The sequence below is a fragment of the Malaclemys terrapin genome, chromosome 5 (assembly GCF_027887155.1).
Source record: "Malaclemys terrapin pileata isolate rMalTer1 chromosome 5, rMalTer1.hap1, whole genome shotgun sequence".
Classification (NCBI taxonomy): domain Eukaryota; kingdom Metazoa; phylum Chordata; order Testudines; family Emydidae; genus Malaclemys; species Malaclemys terrapin.
In genome coordinates, this window is record NC_071509.1 from 46,142,627 (window position 1) to 46,155,741 (window position 13,115).

General features: G+C 43.1%; 1 protein-coding gene across 19 annotated transcripts in view; it reads left to right on the forward strand.

Moving 5' to 3' along the window:
- The window catches only part of LIMCH1 (LIM and calponin homology domains 1), a 307,341-nt gene that overhangs the window by 270,727 nt on the left and 23,499 nt on the right, over nucleotides 1-13,115 (forward strand). For 18 of the 19 annotated variants that reach the window (XM_054029192.1, XM_054029185.1, XM_054029187.1 and 15 more), the window contains 5 exons: nucleotides 203-286; nucleotides 2,931-3,023; nucleotides 6,553-6,657; nucleotides 8,544-8,680; nucleotides 11,655-11,779. In XM_054029192.1, coding sequence (XP_053885167.1) covers nucleotides 203-286; nucleotides 2,931-3,023; nucleotides 6,553-6,657; nucleotides 8,544-8,680; nucleotides 11,655-11,779 — 544 coding nt within the window. The remainder of the gene's footprint in view (nucleotides 1-202; nucleotides 287-2,930; nucleotides 3,024-6,552; nucleotides 6,658-8,543; nucleotides 8,681-11,654; nucleotides 11,780-13,115) is intronic. The other variant, XM_054029186.1, reaches the window with a different exon arrangement.

Here is a 13,115-nt window from a genome sequence, read left to right on the forward strand (position 1 = left end):
CCAGTTGATGGTGTAGCTAGGAATACTGTTAGCTAACCATGAGAAGTACTGTAAATTGAAGCAATTATAAATCTGAATTCCACTTGTAGCTTAACATTTTCACTTAATTGGTAGAATAGCTTAAGTGACTACATTGTGCAACTTTTTAGGATTGTCTTGTGATGTATATTATATCCTAATAACCTCATTCAATTTATCTAAGCGTTTCAGTTTCTGGTCCTGGGATCCAGAAGAGGAACGAAAGCGACAGGAAAGATGGCAGCATGAACAGGAACGCTTGCTTCAGGTACTTGTGCTACTAAATTTCTTCCCGCTATTGCTTACTTGTTTTTCAGTTGAATTGTCACTCTTGTTAGACCTTGAGCAGCACAGTTCACTTCATGACTGTTTTAATTTTAGTTTCAAAACTGAATATTTTATATTTATCAAATAAACCTAAAATTGTTTGAAGATACTGAACACATGAAAGAATTTAATTGGTTAAATGTAAAAAATATTTAAATTTACTGTTTAAAAATATTTCTGCCCAATTTATGTACAAAAAGAACAGAAATGAATAATTTAATTCTTAATTTGTGGCAAATGCTTGTAAAACTTGCTGTTTTGTCAAGTATGTGAAAGAATAAGTTAATTTTATTTCTCAAAGGAGAGGAGTTAAATTTATTGGTATAAATCAAAAGTGATTTTTTGGTTTATGAAATACCTTATCATGCCTAATAGTTTTAAATGATAGAATTTAATAAATATATACTTCATGAAAACATATTATCCATAAAAATACATTTGCATTATTTGTTTTTCTTTAGCTTAATTCAAAAACATGCCATTGTTCAGTATAGGATTTGTTTTCAGAGGCATGCTGTTTTTTAAAATACAAAAGTAAAACATTGAGAAACAGCATCTGGCTTAATGTGAGTTGATGTATGGCTATCCACATCTATAATGGCAACTGTCTTAACTCTTTTATGGGTTCAGTTCTCAGTGTTCTGTTTTGTTTCTGTCAAATAGGATTGTGTACAATATGTGAACTTGTAAATCAACCTTTCCTAATCAACATGTGCTCTGTGCCCAGATCATACTTATTGTTAGAGATGGGCTAACTAGTAAATCCCTGTACACACATGTATACAGCTTTCACTGATTCCACCCTGTTCTATACCCAGTCGTAAGTTATCTGTGCCATGAACCACCATACTTGGGTGGTAAGATGGTAAAAGAAAATAGAAACACATCTTGGATGGGGATGGAGGTGGACACTGAATGCCTCTTGCTCTTTGGTACTCAACTTGGTTCCCCTGACTACCTGCTCATTGAATCTCTCCAAAACTTTTCCACAAATCCTGGGGGAAGGAGAGAGAGAGGTGGTTTGTTTTTTGTTGGGTGTTTTTGTTTTGTTTTGTTTTCTGGCATCAGGTGGGACTTCCACTTTTATCTTGTTTTTAACCAGAACATTAGTTCAGGGATTCAGGAATAGCCACCAAATACATACCATACAGTAGATCTATATTTAAAGCATGCAAAACATAAGCTATGTGTTAATTAATTGCTTTGATAGTTTTTCTTGAAGACTGTGCATATGAGAACACTGTTTACAAACAATTACTTTGTTAGATTTTGTAGATTTTTGTTTACAGTTGTCCTAATTTAAGAAGCCCAAGCTAAACTTCTCCATTATAAAGTGGCTTCTGGAAACTCTCTCTGTATAGCTTAGTAGTATAATAAGCAATGTAAGAGACCTGGGGGGCCAATTTCCTGTCCTGGCTGAGCGAACCATAGTGGCACTATTTTCCAATCTGGAAAGAGAGAAGTTGAAACTTCCTCATGTCACTCAACAGCGAGCCAAGAGAGCAACATTGACTGGCTCCAAGGAAGTCTCGTTTGTTCTCTTTCCTAACAAGGATGATGGCACCAGGAGAGAAGCTTGGGATGGAGGGTAATAAAAATGCAGGTTTACATATTTAAGAATGGATTGCTTTTGACCAGTATTTCATTCTTGAGCTTAGTCTCTTTATACCTCATAGATTGCCTGGTTATCAAATTGCTAATAAACTAATTTCTTATGGGTCAGGGTTTTGTGTTCTTGGTATTTTTACCCTTCGTTTTGCACAATATTTTGGAGGAAGGAGGTTGCAACCAAAGTGCAGAGGAAACAGTGTGACTTGGCTGTTGCAATACAGAAAAAACAGTTTTAACACCACAGCATTTTAAAGAGTTCTTTAAGAGATTCTCTTTTGATTCAGCACACATGCAGGGCTGGGGAGATTCAGTTCTCAAGAAATAATCCCATCCAGGAAGAAAACCAACTACTCAGCTAATCATCATCTTATCCACTTCAGACCTTTATACATTGTCTATTTATCTTATGAGCCTACATGGTTTTTCATCTTTCATTAAATTGTACTAGTAGCAGCTTATCTTTATTAGATTAGTGCCAAAGCTAATATTTGCGAAGCCAGTTAAATTCAGAAGCTATTTTAGCCAATGATTAATGCAAAATCTATGTTTTAAATATATTGGAGTGTTTTGATAGCTTTTTTTCCGAACTCTTCAGCTCTTCATAAGCTATGGTTGTTTTTAAATGCTGAAAATAAATTTCATTTTGAACAGCATCTAGCATTTGAAAATTCCTAACTAGTCAGACTTGATATAGCACTTTAAGTGTCCCTGGTGCTTTACAATAAGCTAAGAGTACTAAACAATATAAAACTCCCCTGTGGGGGTGGGAGGGGGAGGGGAAGGGAAGTTCATGTTCTTGTTTTTACATTGCATGCCTGTTTTCTGATGAGCCAGTTTCTAGAGGGTCCTGTTTCCTGATACATAGCAGATATTGCAGAACATAAATACTGTCTTTTAACCATTGAACTGAAACAGATAAAAAGAATCCCCTATTAAGTTTCCTGTTGAATAGATTGTACTTAAATTCTGTACAGGAGAGGTACCAGAAGGAGCAGGACAAGCTGAAAGAAGAATGGGAAAAAGCACAGAAAGAAGTTGAAGAGGAGGAGCGTAGATACTATGAGGAGGTATAACATTCAAAAGAAGCAAGTTTAAGAAGTGATCTTGCAGTTCCAGTGCAGGTGTATCTTGCTTCTATGCATTTTTAAAATGTTTTACTAGTGGGACTGTCACTTAGGGTAGGTCTACACCACCCGGTAGTTTGGTGGCAAGCAAATCGAACTTATGGGTTCGACTTATCGCGTCTTGTCTGGACGCGATAAGTCGAGCCCGGAAGTGCTCGCCGTCGACTGCGGTACTCCAGCTCGGCGAGAGGAATACTGCGAAGTCGACGTGGAAGCCTGCCTGCCGCGTCTGGACCGAGGTAAGTTCGAACTAAGGTACTTCGAACTTCAGCTACGTTATTCACATAGCTGAAGTTGTGTACCTTAGTTCGAATCGGGGGGTTAGTGTAGACCTGCCCTTAGAGACTAACCATTTATGATGATCCTTTATGTGAGAGAATTTACATCTTGGCAATGGAAATGTCAGAAGCTCACTGTTAGTTTAATGATTTTTAATTTCCATGCCCTTGTTTTGTCTTGTGCTCAAGTCATCCCTTCATCCTGTTCCAGTGGTGCAGTTAGCTTGGAAAACGTTTGTCTCTCTTAAGTTGTCATGTCACTTTCATTGCATGTTTCTAATCATACTTTTATGTACTGTAGTTAGTCAGATTTACATTGGATAATCAGTGCTTGAGTAGTAAATGGCATACTCATGACCCTGCTGAGAGGTAATGCATCTTTCTGAACTCTCTCTGCATTTCTCATGCACCCATCACCATAATGTCTAGCCACCGTGCATTACTTAGAAAACAACTAAATGTTATTTTAGGAAATTTGTCTATTCTACAGATGCAATGACATAGGAATGTAGGAAAGAGGAGGCAGAAAAATAGGTTTAGGCGACATTAAACAGGCATTCCGAATATGAATGTGCATATCAATAAACACAAGCATGTACTTGGCCAGCAGCAGCAGTCGTGACTTCCCCAGTTTACCACCCATGATACACTGGCATTCATAATCATATAATGGGGCTGGTGGCGAAGTACACCAGAGAAAATTATGATGGACTTTGGAGACCTAGCAAAGCTAGGCAAATAGGCAGCACAGTGGCAGATGAAATTCAGTGTTGGCAGACTTAAAGAAATGAACATGGGAAGGAATAACTTCAGCTAATTCTATAATAATATTTGTCCTAGTTGAAGAATGGAATAGAAGATAATACTGAAAAATATTACAATGCCATTATATAAAATTAGGGTTACCATACGTCCGTTTTTTCCCGGACATGTCCGGCTTTTCGGCAATCAAACCCCCGTCCGGGGGGAATTGCCAAAAAGCCGAACATGTCCGGGAAAATGCCGGCCGGGCACTTCCCCTCCCGCGGCTGCTCTGCTCCTCCCCTGACTCTTCGGCTCTGTTTAAGAGCCGAGCTGCCCGAGCGCTATAGGCTTCAGGCAGCCCCCTTGCCTCCGGACCCCAGCCGCTGGCCGGGCACTTCCCCTCCCGGGCTCCGGCGGCGCAGGGTCCGGAGGCATGGGGGCTGCCCAAAGCCGGTAGCACTTGGGCAGCTCAGCTCTTAAACAGAGCCGAAGAGTCAGGGGAGGAGCAGAGCCGCCACGGGAGGGGAAGTGCCCGGCCGGCATTTTCCCGGACATGTTCGGCTTTTTGGCAATTCCCCCCGGACGGGGGGGCTGTGGCGGCTCTGCTCCTCCCCTGACTCTTCAGCTCTGTTTAAGAGCTGAGCACTACGGGCTTTGGGCAGCCCCCATGCCTCCGGACCCTGCGCCGCTGGAGCCCAGGAGGGGAAGTGCCCGGCCGGGGGTGCAGGGTCCAGAGGCATAGGGGCTGCCCAAAGCCCAAGCGCTACCGTCTTCACGGTTTGCCGGGCAGCCTCCAGACCCTGCGCCCCCGGCTGGGCGCTTCCCCTCCCGGGCTCCAGCTGCGCTGGGGAAGCGCCGGCCGGGGGCGCAGGGTCTGGGGGCTGCCCGGCAAACCATGAAGCTGGTAGCGCTTGGGCAGCCCTTTTCGCGTGGCTGGGAGGGAGGAGGGGGCGGAGTTAGGGTGGGGTTGGGAAATGGGTGGGGTCAGGGCCCCGTGGAGGGTCCTCTTTTTTTATTTGTTAAATATGGTAACCCTAATAAAATAGTAACACATCCTCACTTGGAATACAGGGTCCAGTTCTGGTTAACCCATCTCAAAAAAGATACAGCACGAGTACATAGTGTTCAGAGAAAGGCAATGAAAATGACTAGAGGCATGGAGCAAATTTAAAACTGAGAAAAGGAAAAACTTTTTATGGAATACACAACTATCAATTAAAACGCCCTGGCATTTGATATTGAGTCTAGTAGCTTAGTATTGCATATCCAGCAACTTTGAAGATCAGGCCACTTACCTAGTGATCTAAATATGGATTTTTAAGCCTAACTTTAAACTCTTGCTTTTGAAGATCTTAATCCTGGGGAATTCTGCGCCACTGTGCATGCAAAGAATTCCTGTGTCCCACAGAATTTTGTTTTTTTTCCTGCAGAAAATACATTCTGCCCCAGAAGTGCTGCTGTTCCACCTTTCGCACACCAGAGACCACTGTGGTGCCAGAACAGCTAAAAGCATGAATGCAGCAGGCTGTTCTGATGCCACAGCAGCCTCTGGTGGGCAAAAGGTGGAACTGCAGCACATCTGGGGCAGAATGTATTTTCTGTGGAGGGGGGAAAAAAATCTGTGTGCATGCAGTGGCACAGAATTCCCCCCAGGAATAGAGTTCATCACAGCACCTAGCCCGTGGAGCCAGGTTAGGACAGAGTGGGGCACATGGGGCTGCTGGGGGGTCACAGTCTGGGGTTCAGAATGCTAGTGGAGGAGGACAGACGGGGGCATGGGCTCAGGAGCTAGTGGGATGGCAGCCTTTAGCCAGGGACTGAATGGGAGTGGGGGTGCGTGTCCACATGGGGATGGGGGAGGGGGACTGCGGGGACAGGGATAGATGTGCCTGACTGAATGGGAGAGGCTTGGGATCAGCCAGGGTCTGCATGGGGGAGGCTCCCCAACTCCCTAAAAATCCTGCCCCTCCTCCCACAAAAAACCTGTTCCATACTTCTCCCCACAACAACCCTCCAGGTTCACTCCAGGGTCCTTCCCTCTCCCTCACCTCCTCCATTGCCCCTGACACTCCCAAGCCTTAGCACTGCTTCTGACAGGTGCAGGAAATACAATTCTATATTGTAATTTAAATGAATTACTCAAAGTTCTGTATTAATATACTAGTAAGGAATCTATTGGTCAAAAAAATTACCAGAATATTTTTTTTTTTGGTCTGCATTGTTACAGACATACTTGCTGCCAGATATTTTGAAATAAATTACCAAAATAATTGAAACTGGCATGCTTATATTGTATTATTTTGACAAATAAAATATGCAGAAATTTGCAGAATTTTAATTTTTTGGCACAGAATTCCCTCAGGAGTAAGATCTTATCCAATGTTCCTTTGGCAAGCTTCATGTTTTTAATCTCTCCTCTTCCTCCTGCCTGCTCCCCACCTCTCCTTTAGGAGCGCAAAATAATTGAGGATACGGTAGTTCCGTTCACTGTTTCTTCAAGCTCTGCTGAACCCCTCTCCACTTCTTCCTCTGCCACTGAAGGAAATGGGACAATGGTGAGTGTCTGACAGAATTGGAGTGTAAACTAGGAGTTAATGAAAATGAGGCAGTAAAGGCAAAACTAGGTTCAGGGGAGTTAGATCATTCCCTTAAGATCAGTAGGGTCTAGGAATAGCATGAAAGGCAGTTTGTTTCATGAAACACCCTATCTTACTTTTAAAAGCACTTCTCAATAAAAATGTGCCCAGTTATATGCCTCTGAGCACTATAAAGTGTATTATTATAAATACAGAGCCACACCCCAAAGCAAACTACCACCATCCTACATTAGACAAGAGCAGGGTTAAAAAGGGATCAGAAGTTGCACAGCTCCCCATTAAAAGCAGATGGAGAGTTCCCCTTCCTCCCCCTGTCTTTGGTGAGCATTACTCCCCTCATTGCTTCCCCTCTTCTTTGGCAGGCAGACGTCACCCTTGTATTTCAATCTACTTTGACCACCACGCGAAGGTCTAGGAATTCTAAAATTTGTCTTTAGAACATGGGACCACTTCTCTCTAAAGCAAGATGGAAATAACACAGGAATGTTCAGACTCTGATCCTCCCGTGGCTCCTGATGCATCCAGTGCCCAGCTGGAGAATGCGTTTCACAAAAGGCTAGCCTGACACATTCAACTAGGCCATGTCTCCACTGCCCAAAATGGGGTGTGGCTACTGCACAATAGCTTGCTGTAAAGTTCTAATAGAGACAAGGCACACTTCGTTTTTGCCTCATTGAAGGTTGTCAAGATCAACGCTTTAATCACCCCACATGGCTTTGACCTGAGCTAGCTACTTTGAGGTAAAAAAATAGTGGGTTGTCTCCACTAGGATTTTACAGTGAGATAGCTAACTTGAATTTGCCATCCTGATGTAAAAAACCCCTTTTTTGGCAGTGGAGACAGCCTTGGGGGCCTGACTAAGTTCAGGCAGCTTCCTTGGGTTGCACAAATTCTCCGCAGCACTGTGGGCTGTGGACCCACCCCAGCACACCCCCTACACCAGGACTTGAGGCGGTCTTCAAGAGGCAGCCTTATGACTACCTACCACAATACCTGCACTGGGGGGGGATCCTCCCATGGCTGGTTACAAGAGTTTTAGGACTCCTTTATATGGTTTTGGCCCATTTGCAAGGCATAGGTAGACCAGACTGGGGGTGAGGAGTACATCCCTGATACATGACAGAAAACAAGAATAGCTATGTTTTGATTGCTGGGAGACTAGCAAAGTCTAGCTTGTAGTTATTGGTAAACTCTCAATCGGAGCCCCAGCGTGGCTTCTTCTCTTTTCATTCTAATGGAGAAGGAGATGAGCATTTGTCATACTGAAGGCTCTCTGCTAGACAGTACCTTTAATTTATTACTGTATTTCAGTACTGAAGACCACATTCTACTCAATCACTGTATTTCTCAGGCAGTGGAGCTTGTGAATAAATACTCATTTTGTTTCCCATGGGATGTCTCAAAAACACCTCACCAGTGAACGTGTATTAACCAGCTTTGTTTTTGAAGCTTAACTTTGAAACCCGAGGAATTCTGTAACCGTGTTTTGAATGTCACATTATCTTTCTGTAATGACAATCTTCCAATTGGCACCACGTATGGCTTCTGTGTTGAATAAATGCTGTGCTCTCTGGAGAGGAAATGCCCTTCCGTAATTTCCTTGTTATGAGTTCAGTATAATCATGTTAATTTTTCTAAACACTGTCCCAGTCAACTCCAAGGTCAGTGTCAGAAAGGTCAAATAACTTCTGTTTTTTGTAACATAGTTCATTTTTCCTTGAAGGCATTTCCTTTATGTGTAACAAATACAGTACACTGAGGGACAGCCTGTATTGGTCTCATGCATGTTCTGAAATTGGGTTCACGAGAAGATCTTCACTATTCTCTCACTTTTTTTTTTGTAGAACATGATGGAACTGAGCGACTCTCAAGAGGAAGAGAAACAAAAGGAAATTAAAAGACAGGAGAAATTACCCTGGGAGCAGGAGGGTGCATCATTAGCCAAAAACAAGAAAAGTGAGCCATGCCTGGAAAAGAAAAGGTGTGGGTTAAATCAAGGAATTTTAGACAAGTGAATGTACTTGTAAGGTTGTCATCTGGGCACATAGCAAAATTGTTTTTATGTGCTCAGACTGGGTGTGTGGAAGTACTTGTTCCTACACATTACACAGCTACTCTGGCCCGCAATCTCCCTTCAGCTGTTCTTCAACTCCTTCAATCTGTAATCAACCCAGAGATCCCTCACCCTTACCAAGATTCCACTTGCCCTTTTGAGGTCCCTCTTTTCTACTGGGAAGATACAATGGAATGTATCAATTTTTATACTTTTAAAACAATATTTGGTTATCTTTCCTTGCTTTTACCTCCTTTCATTTGATTTATTTATTCTTTTCCCAGTGTCTTTTCCACTTTCATCTGTCTTCTCACTTCTTCTCTTCCCATTTCCCCCCCCCCCCCTTACTCTTGAAATCCTATCTGTCTCTCACTCTCCTCTTTTTCCGGTTCTCTATGATCCCTTTCTAAGGCCAGAAGTAACACTGTGATCATCTAGTCTGACCTCCTGCCTAGCAGGGGCCACAGAACTTCCCCAAAATAATTCCTAGAGCATATATTTTTAAAAACATCCTATTTTGCTTTAAAAATGGTCTGTGATGAAGAATCACCATGACCCTTGGTAAGTTGTTCCAATGATTAATTACTTCCACCATTAAAATGTACACCTTATTTCCAGTCTGAATTTGTCTAGCTTCAACTTCCAGCCATTTTTTTTGCTAGATTGAAGAGTCCCTTATTAAACATTTGCTCCCCATGTAGGTACTTAAATACTGTAATCAAGTCACCTCTGAACCTTCTCTTTGCTAAGCTAAATAGGTGCTCCTTGAGTCTATCACTATAAGGCATGTTTTCTAATGCTTTCATCATTCTTGTGGCTCTTCCCGGAACCCTCGCCAATTTACCATCAGACTTCTTGAATTATGGACCCCAGAACTAGACATGGTATCCCAGCAGCATTTGAACCAGTGCTAAATACAGAGATAAAAGAACCTCTCTATTCCTACTCGAGATACCCCCTAAGTTATGCATCCTAAGTTCCTATTAGCTGTTTTGGCCATAGCATCACGCTGGGAGCACATGTTCAGCTTATTATCCACCATGACCATCAAATCTTTTCCAGAGTCACTGCTTCCCAGGTTAGAGTCCCCCATCCTGTAAGTATGGCCTATGTTCTTTGTTCTCAGATGTATACGTTTATGTTTAGTGCCATCCCTCTGCTTTAGTCTTCATCCCTTCAGGAAGTTACCAAGGAAGAGCAGTGCCTCCTTCAGGGAGTTACCGGACCCCATTCCCCTTACTAGCTATTCTGTATAGTTCTGGAACACCATACTCACTCATGCTTGGGGTAGAGGGTGCTGGAAGGCTGATGTTCCTACTGAGGCAGGGTTAAGGTTCTAATGTGTAGCCTGTGTTGTATAGTGGCTGTTCTAGTGGTGAAGTGGGCTTCTCTGGGTAGAGGAGTAAAAGATATTGTACTACCAGGGCCATTTTCTGCCTGCCAAGCACCCCTTTGTGGCCAGAAGTTGCTCCACAGCACCCTGTCTCTGTGGCTATCCTGTCTCTTCAGGGCTCCTGTTCAAAAAGTAATTCAGACAATCCCAAGGGATTCCATTTATTTAGTCTTCAGATGCACACTGGCCCTTCAGGCTCCGGCCCTCCAGGCTCCAACCCTCGTCCAGTGTCTCTCTCCCAGTAGTCCAACACAAAGTCTTTCAAAACAAAACACAAACTCATGCAGACTTCAGCTGGGCACAGCCCCCTCCTCTTTGAGAGTGTCTGTCTGCTTCCCAGTGCCTCCTGCATGGAGTTTGACCTTCTTCCAGTCCCCAGGCCTTTCCAAGTAGGCCTCTCTCCCCTGCTTCTTGGGCAGGTCTCTCCGATGCCTCCCTGGCTGGAGAGCTTTCTTCAGCTTACTGTCAGGCTTCCATCTACCTCTGTCAGTCTCAGCTACTCTCTCACCAGGCCTTCTCTGCAGGTTCCTGCTGCCTTTTATACTGTATTTAAAATTACTTGATTCCCCTCCGGTGGGGCTCATCTGTAATCAGGGCTGGCTGAGACCCAGGCTCTCCAGCCCATGGGGAAGCCGCCCTGTTGCGGATATGTTTAGATACTCCCTTTTCATTTCCTGGCTTTTATGGCTGTCAGGTGTGCTATGTATAGGGCAATCTTAACTCCCAAGTACTGTAGTGTGTTCATGTACTAGTTTCCCAGGTTTCTTAGTTTAAGAAAGGATCTCCAACTTAGCAATAGCTCCTTTCACAGAGAACCAGGATCCTCACTCCTGAACTGGCCAGAGGGTTTGACAAGGAACAGGATTTTCAGTGCTGGTAGCCGTTGCTTTCACAAAGACAAGGCACTCCTGAGCAGGCTGAACATTATACAAAGGCAGGGCTGGCTCCAGGCACCAGCCCAGCAAGCAGGTGCTTGGGGTGGCCAAGGGGAAGGGGCGGCACGTTGGGCTGTTTGGCGGCAATTTGGCGGCAGGTCCCTCTTGGAGTGAAGCACCTGCCACCGAATTCCTGCCGAAGAAGAAAGCAGCACCGTGGAGCTGCCACTGGAGTGCCGCCAATCACGATTGTAATCACGGCTTTTATTTTATTTTTTTCCCCGCCGCTTGGAGCAGCAAAAACCCTGGAGCCAGTCCTGTACAAAGAGCAAGACCATTGACACAATAGCTGTTGCTTTGTCAAATATGCTATTCTACGTGATGCTGTTACAGAAAGACCTTCAGGGCATGTATGTGGCAGTATGTCAGGCCAGCAAGAAGAGTCAGCATAGATTACCATCTCAATTTGTTGCCAATTCATGATTATTACCCACACCGATCTATTATTGCTAACACACGGAAACAAATATTTGCTGTGCATAAGAGGCTCACATACAAAAGCACAATAATGAAATGACACTCTAGCTAACATTCCTTTTAGCTTTGTGTATACAATGTGATTTGTTTTTATTAGCAGTGTAAATAAAGTGCCCACAGAACATCCAGAGACTATTCTTCAGAGGGAAAGTGAGCAGGATCACCAGGTGTCAGTGACGGAGCACAGCTCACCAGTCATACTGAATCTACCATTGACTCAGGGTAAGATTCCAAAGAATTGGCTTTGTTCGTTTGTGTTTGTTTGTCAAGGAAATTTCACAGGTTCATAAAGTGATTTAATCAAGAATATTAGTCAAATGAAATTGCAAATTTCCAAAATAATTTAATCAGTGTTATTGCTGCGGGATTTAAACTTTTCCCAGGTTCAAAATCTGTTTAGTACAAGCGAAGATAAATGAGTTTAAAGGATAAGTGAACTTTGGATCCTTGGCATTATATGCCATGGAAGGCTGAGCACTTAAACTCCAGCTGAGAAGCTAAATAATCGAAGTCTAGGTGTGCACAATAGTAATCTAAAGTATATCCTACAAATACTATTTAATGACAAAAATTAATTAACACAGAGATAAGTTTGCCTAGTGATAGCTCGATCCCTTCCAGAACATTGAGTTAAGCAAAACTGAAACTTCTGAAAACCAGGAAATACAGTTAAGGTACCCACCCATGCACCCTTAACTCTGCCCCAAGGAGCAGGCAATAGCCACTGGGAATTAACTGCATGAACTCCAGCTGCAGTCACTATGTTAGGTGTAGCTGTATTGAATAGCAGAGGAATAAGTTGGAGCAACTTGGAAGATCGGTGATTGTGATATGAGGAGATCTGGGGATTAGTTTGAGGAGTATCATAGAGCTGTGATTGTGATATAAGAAGTTTATTCTCAGATTTCCGCCGAAGATGGCTTTCACACTTCAGAGTTGCTAGAATCTATGAACTTAATGAAAAGCTGTTTTTGTTTTCTGGGGTCTGTATCTTGGGAGCCCCTTGATCAAATGACCCCACATTTGGATCACTAACCCTACCCTACACTACACTCCCATGAGGCACTGCAAATTTCAATTCATGTAAGCACACAGATTTTAGAGCATTAAGAAGGATTGTCCTTTTAATAAGAAGGGCTTCCCAATCTTAGCTAGAGCAGAGCTGGTGCACCATTATAATATTATATGACATTAGAGGCAGAATCGAAGGGAGGACCTCTACACATCCACCAGCAACATCAGTCTTACTGCAGATGGTATGGGGAAGATTCCCATCCTGAGTGATTTTTTTTAGATGACAGATCTTAGGAACTGTCCCAGATTGAGGTGTTGATAGAAGCGGTTTTGGAACAAATTGATAATTTATGCTGTAATAAAGCACCAGGACCAGATTGTATTCACCCAAGGGTTGTGAAATAATTCAGATATGAAATTGCAGAACTAACAACTGTGGTATATGACTTAAACTAGCCTCTGTACCAGATGACTGGAGAATAGCTAATGTGATGCCGATTATTTTTAAAGTCTCCAGAGGTGATCCCGGCAATTACAGGCTGGT